Source organism: Pogoniulus pusillus, chromosome 15 (genome assembly GCF_015220805.1).
Source record: "Pogoniulus pusillus isolate bPogPus1 chromosome 15, bPogPus1.pri, whole genome shotgun sequence".
NCBI lineage: Eukaryota > Metazoa > Chordata > Aves > Piciformes > Lybiidae > Pogoniulus > Pogoniulus pusillus.
Window position 1 is genome coordinate 12,446,801 of NC_087278.1, and position 16,002 is coordinate 12,462,802.

General features: G+C 41.6%; 1 protein-coding gene across 1 annotated transcript in view; it reads right to left on the reverse strand.

Annotated features, from left to right (window-relative positions):
- The window catches only part of POLR3B (RNA polymerase III subunit B), an 81,932-nt gene extending 66,350 nt beyond the window's left edge, over positions 1-15,582 (reverse strand). The window contains exons 1-10 of the mRNA XM_064155399.1: positions 15,449-15,582; positions 14,113-14,145; positions 10,931-10,987; positions 10,785-10,849; positions 10,234-10,309; positions 8,846-8,946; positions 8,207-8,298; positions 6,972-7,089; positions 6,006-6,114; positions 47-169 (exon numbers count right to left, since the gene is read on the reverse strand). Coding sequence (XP_064011469.1) covers positions 47-169; positions 6,006-6,114; positions 6,972-7,089; positions 8,207-8,298; positions 8,846-8,946; positions 10,234-10,309; positions 10,785-10,849; positions 10,931-10,987; positions 14,113-14,145; positions 15,449-15,520 — 846 coding nt within the window. The 5' untranslated portion in view covers positions 15,521-15,582. The remainder of the gene's footprint in view (positions 1-46; positions 170-6,005; positions 6,115-6,971; positions 7,090-8,206; positions 8,299-8,845; positions 8,947-10,233; positions 10,310-10,784; positions 10,850-10,930; positions 10,988-14,112; positions 14,146-15,448) is intronic.
- Between the last annotated feature and the right edge of the window lie 420 nt (positions 15,583-16,002).

Here is a 16,002-nt window from a genome sequence, read left to right on the forward strand (position 1 = left end):
ACCAACTCTAGATTTTCCTAGCCTCTGGCCACGTGAAAAGACACACCTGCATCTGTGTAAAAATCTGAGCTTTTTGGCACTCTTCCAGACTAGGAGCAAAAGCAGCCATCACATGTTCTTCTGTGCCAATCATTTGCACAATCTCTTGGTCACTTTCAACACCCATGGCCTAGGAAAAGAAGAAAAGACAGAAATAGCACAGGCTTTATGTTAACTCACTGACATTTGCTTATGCTAATTTGGTATTGTTTGCCCGCATTACTACTAAGCAAGAGCTAGTTCTTCTCTAAGAAACTGTGCCATCTGGCACTGGCAGCACGTATTCCAGCTACGGAAGAATGTTAATGGAAATCTTGATAAGCAGCAGGAACACACACACACACACTTTTTGGAGTCTGTTTTCTCTCCGCTGAGAGGAGTTAAATTTTTTCATTTTTCTCCTGAAGAAAATCCCTCACCAAACCACGTAATAACAACTTTACATGTATAACAACAAAGACCAAGCCTGAGTCTTCAATACATAAAGGTAACATTTCTTAAAAGATTACACATGGCCACTTACCACAGTCCATTTCACCAACTCAGTTGACTGTGATACAGCACGTTCCATTGGAGCAACGTTTACAATTTACCTCTTTGGCAGCTTGCTGCATTTAGAAGATGACTTCACTACACAATTCCACTTGAAAGACATTCTATTGTTTCACTGATCCTTGGACACCTTGTTCGACTTTATACTGCGGAAAAAGCTTAATAAACTAAGAAAGCGCTTAACAGATTTAGGGAAATCTCTCTGTCGGTAAGTGTTTCAAGGTGGCAGCCAGCAGCGAAGGCCTTTGTGGATTCCAGATGGTGCTAAAGCTCTCCCCTTCACACATTTGCCTGGAGCTCTGCCATATCAAGAAATGGAATAATCTCACTAACCCTCTTCTGGTTGAGTCCTAATATGTTTCTCAGAACTTTGTGAGGAAGTTGCGTTTGCGTTCATATTGTTCATCAAACTGCCTGCCACAAAGGCCATTGTAAATAATGGCCCTATGTAGACCCTGGTATTCTGGTTCTCATTAAAACCTGGCAGCATCCCAAAACCTCATGTTTTTTCTCAAAAACACACAAATACCTTCCCTTCTTATTGCCTTCATTGGGTGTCACTGTGCTTAACACCTAGCTAACACTATTCTCTCGCAGAATTGTTGCTCTAATTGTGAACTACCCAGCTTTTTTCTTTCACTTATTCTTTCTTTTGCAACAACAACAACAAAGTGCTTGGTTGAAGACCCTTTAACTTGAAATGCTGTCTCTTCATCTTGTGGTTTATCAGAAATGAAAAGCAGTGCAAAAGTTGTACGCACCCATAACAGTATGAGAGCTTTCCTGTTTAAGTGCAAAGCGCAGATTAGAGTTACACCACTGCAGACAGACTACAGTGCCACATCACAACAGAGTTCCTTCACCAAGAGTATTTCAGCATATTTGTTGCCACTAAGTAGTGACCTCTCTGATCTGAAGGCTCTTCTTAGAACCATAATTTGCCCACATGATGTTACTATTGCAGTTCAGATCTCTGGTTTTCAAATACTATTAGGCTTGCTTAGCCTTCTAAATAAGGTCACACAGTAGTTAAAAAAACCTCAGCAGAGAAGTTAACAAAACCCCTCATGACCTGAAAGTCAGATGCATAATGAAGGCTACAAAAGTACGAAAGCTTCACAGTGGTCAGTCATTTTCCATGTGTCTAGGACATAATAGCTGACCAGCAAACCATTTCAGGAACTACAACTAGATTCATACAATTATTGCACTCAGCCTGCGGTAGAACAAAATTTTATTAAAGGAATCTTTGTGGCACTTTGGGCATATGTACCAGGAACACCTTTATCTAAAGCATATCAAATGCCAGCTGATAAGATATCCCCTATTTCTGTTCACCAGGCTAATTTTAGGATGGCATCCAGACCTTAAGAGTCAAGCAAAAAGTGAATAAAATAAGTGTGTGTGGGGGGAAAGTCAACCTGCAGTTTTCCTATGGTCTTTTGTCCATTGAAAAATAGAAAGTCACAGTAAATTAAAGAGAGCTGATGATTCCTTCTTACTTGATGAATTCTCTGATCAACAGTCTGACAACAAGATAACAGCACACTTCATTATGCCCATGTAGATTTTCCAGTTGAAGTTTGTAATAGCAAACTCACTTGAGAATTTTGAGTATGTGGGAAAGGCAGAATTTGCCCCCAAAGAGTATACGTTGCACTGTTAGATAAGTGCAGACTGAGAAAAAATAATCTTTGAGTAATGACTAAAAACCTTACCAAATGACTGAAAAAGCTGTGCTGACACGGTAGCCTAAAAGCAAACCCACTTATTCTCCTCTGTACTCTCAACAATCACAGGCACAGCTGCACACACCAGTACACCTACATGCAACACTAAGGGGAAGATCAAGAGGCCCATGCTGATATCAGATGAAACTGAATCTTAAAACATCCTTTTTAGTTAATTCAGCCCTAAAATTGCGCTTCTTCCAAAAAAAAATCCAATTAAACTGAACAAGTAGTCCAGAACAAAGTATTCCTGGGTTGTTGCTCTTGTTACAGAAACACTGAGAACACGCAAAATAGGAATGGGTCCTACGCTTAAACTGCCTGTGATCAACAAAGCTGTGGGAAAACAAGTCAGCACAAAAGCAAAGCAGGAGATGAGATGTCCTGTTTATTTTTACTGGAAGGCAATGTCACAAAAGGGTTATTTTACAGGGAGGCAGAGGGGAAGGAGGTAACTTATGAATAGCAACTGGAAGTGTGAGGAAGGGGACAGTAGCAGGCTGCTGAAAAGCATGGCTGGAAAGCTAGTAATAAATAGAGATAAGACAGACAAGTCAAAGCAAATGTTAGGAATATTCAAATCACCCTGAGTTCAAGTGGGAGAAAATGGTCCAGTTGGGGTCAACTGTTTCCTAGGACTAGGGAGGTTCCTACTGCCAAAAACTTGTGTGTATGGATGTATGTGTGCACACATACACATGTATGAGAGGCTCTACATGAGAGTGTGAGCCCAGTTCTTCCTCCCGCAGCTTGTGTCTTAATGATGATGTCTAGGCGTTTCCATGGCACCTCCCTAGAATGCAGTTCTGCAGTCCATCAGGCTAAATTACAGAACGGAGACAGGCAGATGACTGGATTAAAAAGATGTCAGGGAAGTTCAGGGTTGACATCACAGACAGAATTGGTCTGGAGCTTTCATAATTCAAAGGATACGAGCTATGAAACTGCAGCCATGGGAACCCATAATTCTGCAGCTCTAGTAAGACCACCATTCAGCTGCTCTTCTGGAGCTACATTTTAACCACTACAAGACTGACACAAGTTAGTAAAAAATTAAATTTGACCTGCTACCCAGGTAGAGCACTTGTACCTCATATCCTGGCATATTAAAAATGACACAGCCCTATGATCTGTGCATGAAGCTAAAACAAAGGTCTCTTGCAGTTGCAAGTCAACTCACAACTAAATACCATTCAAAATACCATTTAGATTGCATGATATATTAACTACTTAAGCAGTGTTACACGGAGAGCATCAAGTAAGTTCATTGTGTCTGTTTTCAATATAAGGCTGTTAGCATATAACATATAAGCTCTTTAAAAACCTCAAGAAATACACATGGACAAAACTGTCCAATGTGTATCACTATTTCAAACCAAGACCAGCATTTACATATACAGGGGCTGCACAAATGCTTCTGTCACTTTCAAGAAGAAAGGCCAGGGGAAAAGTGTTTAAGCAACAAAGCACTGATTTCCCCTTACCTGCAGAGAAGACACTTCAAGTCTGTCCTAAAACAATGCCAGGACTGTGCCTTTCGTAGCCTATCAGATTTCATATAGCTGTGGTCAATATGCTGTACTTCACAAAACCATCACTTACACGTGTTCAGTACAACACTGTTACATCTCCAAACATGCCAATGACAAAAGCCCTTACAGGTTTATACGGCAGAAGAGCAAAGCAGCAGAACAAGGTCATTCAGGCTTCCAGTTAGAAGAGACTACAGATAAAGACAAACTGTGAGGCAGATGCTCTGTTTAGGGTCAAAACTGGACAAAAGATCCCTGAATTTTGTACATTGTTAAAGGAAACTCAAGGAAAATGACCACTCATGAGTTCAGCTAAATGCCACTCAAGGACAGAATGCACAGAACAGTTAAACAGATGTACTTAATTTTTTAATACATATCTCTGCAAAGCACTGCTGCCAAGGGCTTCTAACAACTGTAAGCCCTTAGTCAATAAAGAAATGAAAAATTACGCAACATTATCTAGAATATAACAGATACACATAGGCAGGAGGATAATCATAGCAAGCATTGTTGAAAAGTGAACAAATAGCGCAATGCTGCTTAAAAATACCGCCAACAACCAGCTCCTCAGACTTAATATCCCAGAGCAGTTACTCTTCTGTGAGCAGGTATTGAGCTGCACCAGCAGGGGGTGACAAAATGTAATAAAAGTCTGTAGGCGGAGGCGGACTCCAGCTGTTAGGTAGCCCAGAAAACGAATTAAGAGCCATATTAACATTAACACTTTCCTCCAACATAAAAGTTGTGAACTTAATCCTGACACTTCCATGTGCGTTTCTGTCCGCAAGTAACTTCTCAATCTCCTTTAACATTGGTCAATAAAACCAGATTACTTCCTCCAACTACTTGAAGTGAATAGCTTAACCAGAGATAACTGACATCTGTTTCTCGAGACAATCCAACTATTAAACCATTTTCTAGTACCAAACCCAAAGCACTCCCTCCAGGAAAAATGATTCTTTAAACTCTCCATCAGCCAAAAAGCTGTGGTGATACAGCAGTCTTTAGTTGCCTGCACCACAGAAACAGCACTGCTGCCAAAAACTACTCCAATGCTGTGGGCAAGTGCTGCCCTCTCCTGGCAATTTAGTTCTCCGAGTTCCCCATCTTAACCAATAAAATAATTTCTATTGGTTGCTAGATGCAGAGGCATTTTTGTGCCCTAAGCCACCTTCTCTATAAACAGTGTCTCCAAGACTGCTGCCTGGTCTCCTTCTGCACATACACTGTACCAGGCTGCAAACCTACAGGTAGCAGCAAAGCCTACAGGACAGGAAAAAACTACCACCTGTTGGGAGGACTAGTTCTAGTCTAAGGCCATGTCATGCCCTGCTGTCTTCTCCAACTGCAGGACAGCATGAATCCACCCATCACCCTTATTGGTGGTAGCCCACGCACTTGATACCACAGCACATGGGCTACTGGCCTGCATCTGGTCTTGTTGTGCAGGTAGGGAGTAGTCAACATCACACATTCAGTTGTGCGCACCGTTAGCGGAGAGGCAGAGGGTCACAGAAAGCAGCTCTGGCAGTTTCACAGGTAATGATGGACAAAGCATGACACTATCACAAGCTCAGCTGGTAGGGCAAACACTCAATTCTTGCCCAGAATCAGAGGAGGATGTCTCCTACAGCCCTTTGTCAGTCTCACTGGAGTTCAAAGATGCACTGTCTGATTTGGCATTCACTGCACTGAAGATACTGGTGAATATTCCTGAATCGGGCAGGGATTCCACAGTCTGACTGAGGCAGAGCTCATTCACAGGAGCAGGGGGTAAACCACGCGGAAATGTAAACCATGATAATAATTTCAGGGGATTTAGGAACAGGTCTAAGAGTTCTAACACTTTCCCAGAAGCTATCAGATTTGTTTACAGTTATGAATGGAAATCACAGATAATGAGCTGATGACTGGAAGTCATGTTCCTGGATCTGAAACAAAGGGTGCTGAGCTACACAGCAGACCACAAGTTGGAGGTGTGGGTAAGAGAGACAATGACTTTCCAGGGGTAAAAACAAATGTGGGTTCTCTAAGCCCTGTCAAGTCTCTCTGTACAAACTCATTTCTGGGAGCTGCTGATCTTCATTTCTGAGCTACAGCACAGAGGAGCTTAAAACATTCTGCCCCTCCAAATCAACTGTTACACTACCTTAAATATGATAGCAATAGGAATATCTTCTGACAGCGTGTTGTGCCTCAGGTAGAATCTTCCTTGTTTTACAACCATATTTGTCCTGCTCTTCTTCTCATGAGTAGAACTGAAATTAAAACCAACAGATTACGTCCAACAGAAAGTCTGCATTTATGCTCCTGCAGTCTTCTGTATAAAACATATCAAGCTTGAGTAATTTTTCAGCAGAATTACTTTCTCCCTTCTTGAAAAATACATGAAAACAGCCAGACATCACCCTTTAACTATAAGGTAACAGGGTATTACCACCTGTGATGAGGAAGGTCAAGTAGAAGCCTGTACTTTTCAAAACCACCTTTGTATGCTTTCATCATTGACTTGGACATAACCAGCCAGGTCAAACAAGTCCTGCACAAGGACAAGTACTGCACAAGTCCTGCAGCAACAACAGTGATGAGTTAACAGTACTTTGTATTGTGTGTTTAACCTCATCTAGCCTTACTGTAGAACAGTAAAGAAGCTAGCAGAGCTGTGTGAGAGGCCTCTGGAGAAGAGAAAACAGCTCTCACACTGAACAGTGGCATGTCATAGTACCATATTATATCAGCATGCAGTTTAATAACAAAAAAGGTAAACAAAATGTAAGTAAAACTCAAGTCAAGAAGGACAGGACAAATTTAAACCTCCTTGCTGTTTTCAACAATCTGTGTAGTGCTCAAACTTAGTTTCCTTCTCAAATGCCTTTAAAAGCTTTCATATTCATGAGATCCAGACACATCTGAGCAGTTCCCATTTTTGTAGGGATACTGTACTAATTTGGGATTGATTACCTTTTTGGTGTACAAAATTACAGTAGCAACAGAGGAGCAATGAATCTCCACAGTTTTTTTCCCATACTAGGAAGAAAATCACTTCAATTATAACATTAAACTTCTAAAGCTTTGAGCTAAATCTGCTTCATGTAAATGCAGGCATTTACCATACCTGGTAACAGAAGCACCAACTGTGCCTTTTCTATCAGCTTCCACAATGATTCTATTTTTGGATAACTGCTCTTGAATAAGAATGACTTTCTCTACACCTTTAACAATGAAGTAGCCACCTATTCAACAGAAAAGAAATATTTTGCATGTCAGTACCACTGAGCCTTACCTGCTTCTTCAATATGCCTATGAACACACATTATTAGAAAGTAAAAAGTAAACGAAGGACAAACCAGAAAAATAAATTCTCTCCTAAAGGAGTAAACAACAAGCTCCGTGTGGAGCCTGTAACTATAGAACTGTTCCACCAAATGGAACAGAACTTTTGCTAGGCTCACACGTAGTATTTGGGACTGGAGACTCTCTTTGGTAGACCAAAACCTAAAAAGATGTACAGAAATCCAAATCTGTAAGGTAAGCACACTTACTAGAAGATGTCACAGAATTGTTAGTTTCATAAATTAGGTGAAAATATTACCTGTCAGAAAGGTGTATCATAAGGACATCAAAAAAGAACTGACCATTTTAGATGCTTGGTAACAAATAGTACTAACTTGCTCTCTCCAGCAATCCTGATATAAATTTCTTCTGTGTTACTTTTTAAAATGTATTTTAATGCTCTTGTTGTATGAAAGACAATGTAAGGAATCTGTACATGAGCCGCATCAGATTCCTCTGCTGAAGTGCAGCTATCTTTCTGCAGCACAGCATGCCGCGTCACAAGCAAGAATGACATGACCAGTGCACACTTCAAAGGCAGCAGATAAAAGAGAAGCTGATTGTTATAACCATGCATCTCCTCTCTACATTTCAAATCTTATCATATAACACTTTATTCTTGCTTTACAAAAGGCAAGAAATGAGAGCTCCAGCTTTGAAGGACATCATTACAATATACTCTCCCCAGATACACTTTGTTTTCATGAACAACTTCTATCTCCGTTCCCAGATAACACATCACTGTACAACACTAGCTACACTTCTCAATGTTTTCAAAATTTTGGTTTACTGCTTCTGTGACTGAAAACTTCATCTACAAATACAACCATTCCATGCTGCCAACCATTTCTTACTGTTTTCAAAAACCTGCTTATTTCTTTTACCTACAAGCATATATTCTGGAAGTTACCATGACGACTTCACAGTCACAGGAAGCACACCAATAATTTCTTTGTTGAAAAAAGATTTAAACCTAAAAGCACAGGTGGGCAAAAAAGAATCCCAGTGTAAATGTACCTGGATCTAAAGGACATTCATTAAGTTTGGCAAATTCTGCTGGAGTTTTCCCAGTAAGAACACAATTGGAGCTACGCAGCATTATAGGCATTCTGCAAGCAAGAGAAATACAGTCAAATTCAGAACAAAACCAATGCTGAACAAACTATTTTCTATTTCACCTGCAAAAATAAGAGAGTTTGTAGCTATCATAACATACTACAAGAAGTCATTCTCCTTTTGAGGACAAAATCTGATTTTTTAAACATCTGAAGTTATCAGTAAGAATGGGAAGAAACTGTTAAAATGTGAAAGACTGAGTGTCCCGTGGCAACGAAGCAAACATGACTATTTTCATCTTACAACAATGCAGCTTGCAGCTTCTGTGTTCTTTCATGTGTTTCCTGCTTTGTTTTTTGGCAACACAAACGAAAACAACATCCATCCTTGTATCTATCCTTGTTTGGAAGGAGACAGACTTCCAAAAGCTTTTGCAGAACAGAATCTTATACCAGAACCTACTAGCCACAGCAAGATTTGCCTGCTCATTGTTTCTTCCAACAAGGAAGCAAGGTTACCCTACATTTATTTTGCTGTAAAATCTCTTCTTGACACAGCAGCAAATGAATACTAACACCAGAAACTGGACAGGTATCTTACCTGCCAATGGGTAAGGCATTGCGTATGATCCTCTGGCTACCTCGTGTATATTCAATGTCCACTGTAATAGGGGCAGAGTATGTCATGTCTCTCAGGCGGCACTAAAAGGAGAACAGTCATGCAGTTAGATGTTGGTTTATAGACTGAAAGGTCTCTCTTAAATCATTCCATATATGCCCTGTCTCCTGTAAGTCCTCAAGCAAAGCTTGACCCAGCTCTTCAAAGTATCTGGATTACATTTGGCAGTCTCCTGTTTAAAACAAGCCTCACAAGAACCCGCATACAATTATTGCAACAGCACTGCAGAGCATAACTTCTCAACTGTTTAATTAAACAGGCCTAATCAACAGAGCTGACACAAAGACCACACTGTGCCACAGGCTCAGATAACAGCTCAGCTCTATATGAAGACCCTCAACAGCTAAAGAGTTGTGCTGTCATGTGAAGTGTGGCAGAAGGGAAATTCATGAGAATAAGAGAGACACTAAGCCATCTTACTAACAGAATGAGCAAACCTCACTGTATGGTGCTGTTTCTGAAGATGAGTCACAAATGCCTCATTACAGTATCGCTTCCTGTAGCGAGTCCAAGAATTTATTTGTAAACTCCTCAGACAGCAAGAGAAGCAGGATATAAAGATCTAGGACATTATATAGCTCAAGGCTAAATCATTCCTAATCCAATCGTTCTGGTTTGCTCTCCCAAGTCTCACTCTGACTCTGTTGCAAGTCCTTAAGGCATTGCCGTATCTTCGTGCAAAACAAGGTTTACTGCATCGGCTGAATACAACAGAGCAACTCAACAGACACAGCCATTCATGACCCCACTGAGCATTCCATACCTTTGAGCCAAGATTACAGGTTTACCATTATTCAGACTTGCACATTTATGGTTCTGTATGTAGTCTTTCAGTGCCTTATGCATTAATAAAAGGCAATTAAGATTGTGCTGTGTATTGAAGATGTAGCTGTATGACAAAAATATGCCTCAAGAATTAGTGCAAACTGGATGCTCCTCTCCACAGTAAAAGATAACTCACTTCCCTAGAAATAAAATATTGATGTGCACCATCAGTTTTCAAGCTGTGACTTGCAGGAAACTAGGCCCCACTGTGCTCCCAGCAAAAAGTAATTGAGAGTATTTCCATTTTCTAACTAATTTACATTTTATCTGTATGAATAGCTCATGTAACTCCCACAAGAACTGTCAGACAGCTTCATTAGTTTTACTTGGGAAAAAAATAAAGGCTTTGGGATTCTTTGCATGGGCTTTGCCCATACATGACAGATATAAAATAAGAGTGGCACAGTATCACCTAATGTAGCATACAGCTACTATCTAAGACATTCCCAAGATCAAACAAACAAATCAGATACAAACATTAATACCTCATGAGGAGATACAGGTCGTGTCACATTGAAGCTTTCTTCTACATCTGGAGTACCAACATAGATATTGAGGTACCTGCAACACAAATGGTTGCACAGTGAGCATTGAGCCAAATATTTTTCAGATAACCTTAAAGAAAGCAGAATTATTCACATATTGAAAAATAAAGTTACTTTCATTAATAATGAGCACTGATTCTTTCCAAAGTAACATACTGCATTTGAGCTGTATTCTAGTTAGTTAAAATCTAAAATGCACATACAATAGATACCAAGTTACCCTTGCAGATAGGCAAAAAAACTCTCCCATTTGTCACCTGAGATAACTAAATTACAGAAAAATAGTGACATAAGGTATTGTTAACTGTTAAGTCTGCTTCAAATGATTATTCTTTAAATCTTCCCATCTTTCAATGTGCCAAATAGAAGATAAGTCATGGAAAACACTTTCTTCATTTTATACCTATGCAAGTGCAACATTTTACAGTCAACAGAAAATCTGTGAGACAGTAAGTATGGTACTGCTGATACGGAAATCATTTCATGCTTACTTCAAGTACCACATTGGGTCAGCATCACTTGTAACTTTCTCATTTGCCTTCATGATTTTCTTTATCTATAGGGGAAGAAAATAAAATGGAATAATGTGCCTTTTGTAAGTACTAAGAGCCACTCTCTTCCCACCAAGAAAGCATACCTCTACATTGATGAAGTAGTTGAATGAGTCTATGTGTTGCTTCACAAGTCCTTTCACCTGGAAATATATGCATGCAGTAAATAAAACTAGCTTCAATAATAGCAATCATACAAGGCAGAAATTAAGACACAAGCATTTATAAATGGTTTTGGATAGATGCTAAACTCTTTCAGCTGACAAACTTCTGAGAATTGCCTGGATGATCAGTTTTGTTATATGTCTCCAGGTCTATACCAGAGCTGTCACTGTGCTTTGAGACAGAAGAATAATTCAGTAACTGTGCAAAGTAAATACCCAACTGACTTGGAAATTTATATAAATAAGCAAAAGCCATTGAAAAAGCCAAAATATTTTATCAGTTTGCTGTTATTACAAAATAATTGTAATCATTTATACTTTAATTATGTGTGCTGCTTCAGAAAGAAGTTGTCTGCACCCTCACAAGAGCAGCTGGCATAAAGAATGACAGGAAGGCCTAATGAGGCAGGGGAGACAGAGCAGGGTATGAAAGAGAGAAGTTAACAAGCAAGGGGAGGATGCTCCCATAAAATTGGGAGTTTGACTTGTAGGCAGGAAAAGAGACAATCTGCCCAGGGGTAATATCACGCAAAATAAACAGTACCCTGGTCCCTCAGGTAAGGAGTTGATCCAGTACAATTCAAGGATTTATGTTTAAGGCGTTTAGACTAATCAAAAGAAAGGGAATTAAACTAGGAAAAATTATCTGGGATTAAAGAAAAAAAATGGGGTTGAAGGATTACTAAAAGTAGAATTTATTTTTTTAATAGATTGATGTTTGAAGAAACAGAAGATGAAATTAACTACAGTGAAGAATTCAGCCTTGAAGAGTACTAGCAGATACTGAAGCATGTGCATACATGCTCAGAGAAGACTTCCAAGCTTTAGAGCATATCATGACAACTAACACTTAATGAGATTTAAAATTTCATACAGAAAACAGACACATTTACCACAGTTCACATGACAGGCAACAGTTCCTTCTGAAATTATTAGGAAAAAATGGAGAGCTGATAATGGCAAAAACAGCTGCTCAGTGAAGCCTTTTTGGGTTAAGACAAAAGAGGAATGACTCCAGAGCAAAATTCTTTAAATAAGTTTCTTTAACTTATAAAAACATTGCAAGAAAATATTATGGATTTATAAGTGCCCAAAAATCAGGCCATAGTTATTTTCATTTTTTTTAATGAGGTGACACCAACAGCTTTATTGAAAGAAAATTCTGCTACAGAAGCTGTAACGCACAACATAAGCTTTGTCTGACTGGATCACTGCTGGCATAAATAAACCAACATGCAACAGACCATCACCAGCCCTACAGTAAAGGGCTTACTGGCTGGAAATAATGCTGGATGGATACATTTGGCATAATGCACACAGTAAATTGCATCTCACATTCAGCAGCCCTCCCTTTCTTACAGTCTCAAGAATTCAGACAATAGTAATAGCTTAAATGATGAAAGTTCATGTAGTCGCCTGGAGAGGCAAGAAATAGGATTCATCAAGGCCCTGAAGCACATTCATGGCCCTGAAACAAACTGAAAACATACACATCCCAGAACTGACTTCTGAACTTAGTTTTCCTGCCAAGATCAATCACTCAAGGGTGCAACAAAGAGGAGGTGCAAGTACCAAAACTAGGAAGTAAAGGAATGAACAAATCAAGGCTGAAAAACACCTTGCTGAAGTGGGTAACATTTCCACAGATGGATGACAGATGCAGAGGTAGTTTCAATTCCCTGAAGGTGTCTGTGCACATCACAGACTTCATCTGCCATGTCTGTGATACAATTTTCATTACTGGCTTTCTCCTTCCTCACTTCCAACTGTTAGTTCTGTTACTACACCCAGAGCCGTTTTATATAGAACTGTGCCTTCCACTGATAGCAGAGTATGAGAGCAGCACTGCAATTAAGACACTAGCAAGCTTTAAGTTCAGTCAAGCTCTGACTTCGTGACAGAAGGTAAACATATATTCCTGCTTTTGTAGAATACAAACCCATGGTTACACAGACTCATAAAGTCTGGAAAAGACCTCCAAGATTGAGCCAAACCATTAACTTAACACCTCACAATTCACACAGTATCACACTGTATCATCAAGGTTGGAAGAGACCTCATAGATCATCAAGTCCAACCCTTTACCACAGAGCTCAAGGCTAGACCATGGCACCAAGTGCCACGTCCAATCCTGCCTTGAACAGCTCCAGGGAAGGCGACTCCACCACCTCCCCGGGCAGCCCATTTCAGTGTCCAATGACTCTCTCAGTGAAGAACTTTCTCCTCACCTCGAGCCTAAATCTCCCCTGACTCAGCTTGAGGCTGTGTCCTCTTGTTCTGGTGCTGGCCACCTGAGAGAAGAGAGCAACCTCCTCCTGGCCACAACCACCCCTCAGGTAGTTGTAGACAGCAATAAGGTCACCCCTGAGCCTCCTCTTCTCCAGGCTAAACAATCCCAGCTCCCTCAGCCTCTCCTCGTAGGGCTGTGCTCAAGGCCTCTCACCAGCCTCGTCGCCCTTCTCTGGACACGCTCAAGCATTTCAATGTCCTTCCTAAACTGGGGGGCCCAGAACTGAACACAGTACTCAAGGTGTGGTCTAACCAGTGCAGAGTACAGGGGCAGAATGACCTCCCTGCTCCTGCTGACCACACCACTCCTGATGCAGGCCAGGATGCCACTGGCTCTCTTGGCCGCCTGGGCACACTAAACCATGTTCCTAAGGACCACAATCACACATCTTCTGAAAGTTTTGAGGGAAGGGGATTCCACCACTTCCCTAGGCATCATGTACCAATGCTTAACCACTCTTTCATTGAAGTTTTTTGTATAATATCCAATCTAAACCCCCCATGTGCAACTTCAGGCCATTTCCTCTCATCTCACCACTACAATAGTAAAATAATCTGGAAACATTACACATATACACCTCTCACTGACAATACCCCCACAGGAAGCCTCTGAAAGGATGTATCCACAAATTAATCTGTAGATTAATCAAGAAACCAATCTGTCTAACAAGTTTACACACAACTACACGAGAACAGAAAAAAAAATAATCTGTAAAGAGAAGTATTATGGGACACAACAACAGATAGATGAGGGGAATGTGAAGTTAGAAAGCTGACAGAGTATTCATGCCATGAAATGCATGCATAACACTAACCTTCAGAAACGCTGGAAGAAGTCTCCATTTTTCCTGAAAACAAAATAGAGTTTGAAAAATCTTTCAAAAGAGTGATCAGTCATCTAAGATGGTTGTGCTTTTTTGGGTTTTGAGTTGTTGTTTTGTTCTTTTTTAATTACTATTTTTAAACAGTATTTCAATTCAGATCCGTTTAGGGAAAAAACCAACCAACAAACAAAACCAACAACAAATAACTCTGCAAAGCCAAACATGATAAGCAAAAACAAAACAGGGAGATGACTTAGATTCTCTTAGCAAGGCATATGTCCTATGCAATATTTACTCAGGATGCAAAGGGGTGTTGTCTTTCCTAATAGTAACTTACGTGAGAATAGATATTCCTTAGAAAATTCCTTGCTACCACGTCCTCACTTAACAACAACTTTTATACATGTTAACACTGTAAATTATATTCTTAGCAAGAGAAGAATTTCTACAACTTTTACTTTACAAAAGTCCTGGGAGTAGCACTTGCAGACATGAACCTCTGTAAAACCTATGAGTAGCCTAATTCACAGCAAAAGTACCTAAACAAAGTACTGGTAAGTGCAAGAATATCAAAGCTCCTACAAACTTTTCCTCATTTCTTATGTGATCCTAGGGCACATCACTTTACATCAGCCTCACCTTCTCCCACCACGGCGCGGGGAGCACAAACTAGATCAGGGGGCAGAGACGTAAGTGAGGAGGATAAGAGACGCAGAATAAGGCTGCATCCATCACTTAACTCCTGAAGACAGCAGCTATAACGTTCAAAGGGCGTCAGCGCCTCATGATTTTAGTTTGACGTTCATCACCCAGAAGTACATGGCAATGCTGCATTTGTGGTACAGCTTTGCCCGTCACTGTGCAGGCACAGGTAGAGGAATTAATAGCAAAACACAGCATGAAGCTCTTGAGTTTCATTTCTCACACGCTATTCCTACACAGCAAAAAAAGCCCAGTCCTGCCTGAGTGTCCCGAGATAAAGTCTTCATCTCCCCCTCTCTACTCATGGCAATTAGCGAACTTTAACTGCCGCTGCGGACGGAAACCTCTTCTCTGGCGTTGCAGGACACAGGCCGGGCAAACGGAGGGGACCGAAGCCGCACCTCGGCGCCTGAGCTCAGCTCCACGACGAACAGCTCATAGCAACGCAGCGCAAAACTCCCTTCCTTGCCGAGTAGCCCCAAGCATGTGCTGCAGACCTTCCCGGCACTCACCCGAGCGGCAGGACACATGGCGCAGACATGGGCTCCCCGCACCTCCCCCCACCCCTGCTCCGGGATAGTCCCACGCGTGCCACCCTTTCCTCAGCAGCCAGGCCGACGCTGACCTCCACCGTATTCACAGGGGCCGCCGCTTGCTCCGGAGTCAGGGCGCCCAGCTCCGTGGCCAGCGCCTCCATCACCAGCCCGCTAAGAGCAGCCACTGCGGAGGCTGACGGCGAGGGACTAGCGGTGCAGCAGCCAAACGCGTCCCAGCGCCGCAGCGGCGCTGCGCCCGAAGGTTCCGGGGCCACGGAGTCGTGGTGGGGAGGAGCAGGCAGACGGGAAAACGTGGCGAGGGCTGGGGGCTTTGCCAAGGGCGGCCAGGCCTGCCCTCGCTGCGTTTTGTCACAAACTGCCCCAGAGTGGGTCGCTTTTATGGGGTTCACTCTCTCAGGGACAGACTGATCCATCATGAGTGTGCCCCCCCAGAGTCAGAAGTCTCGCTAGCCAATCTGCTCCAGGGTGGGTTCCTCTCTCCACAGGACCTGCCAGAAGTCTGGTCTAGCAAATAATTCCTCAAGGGCCACAGCCTTCTTTGAAGGCACCCAACTGCTCCAGCATGGGTGTCTCCAGGGGGTGCGGGTGAATATTTGCTCTGCTGTTAACCTCCATGGCGACA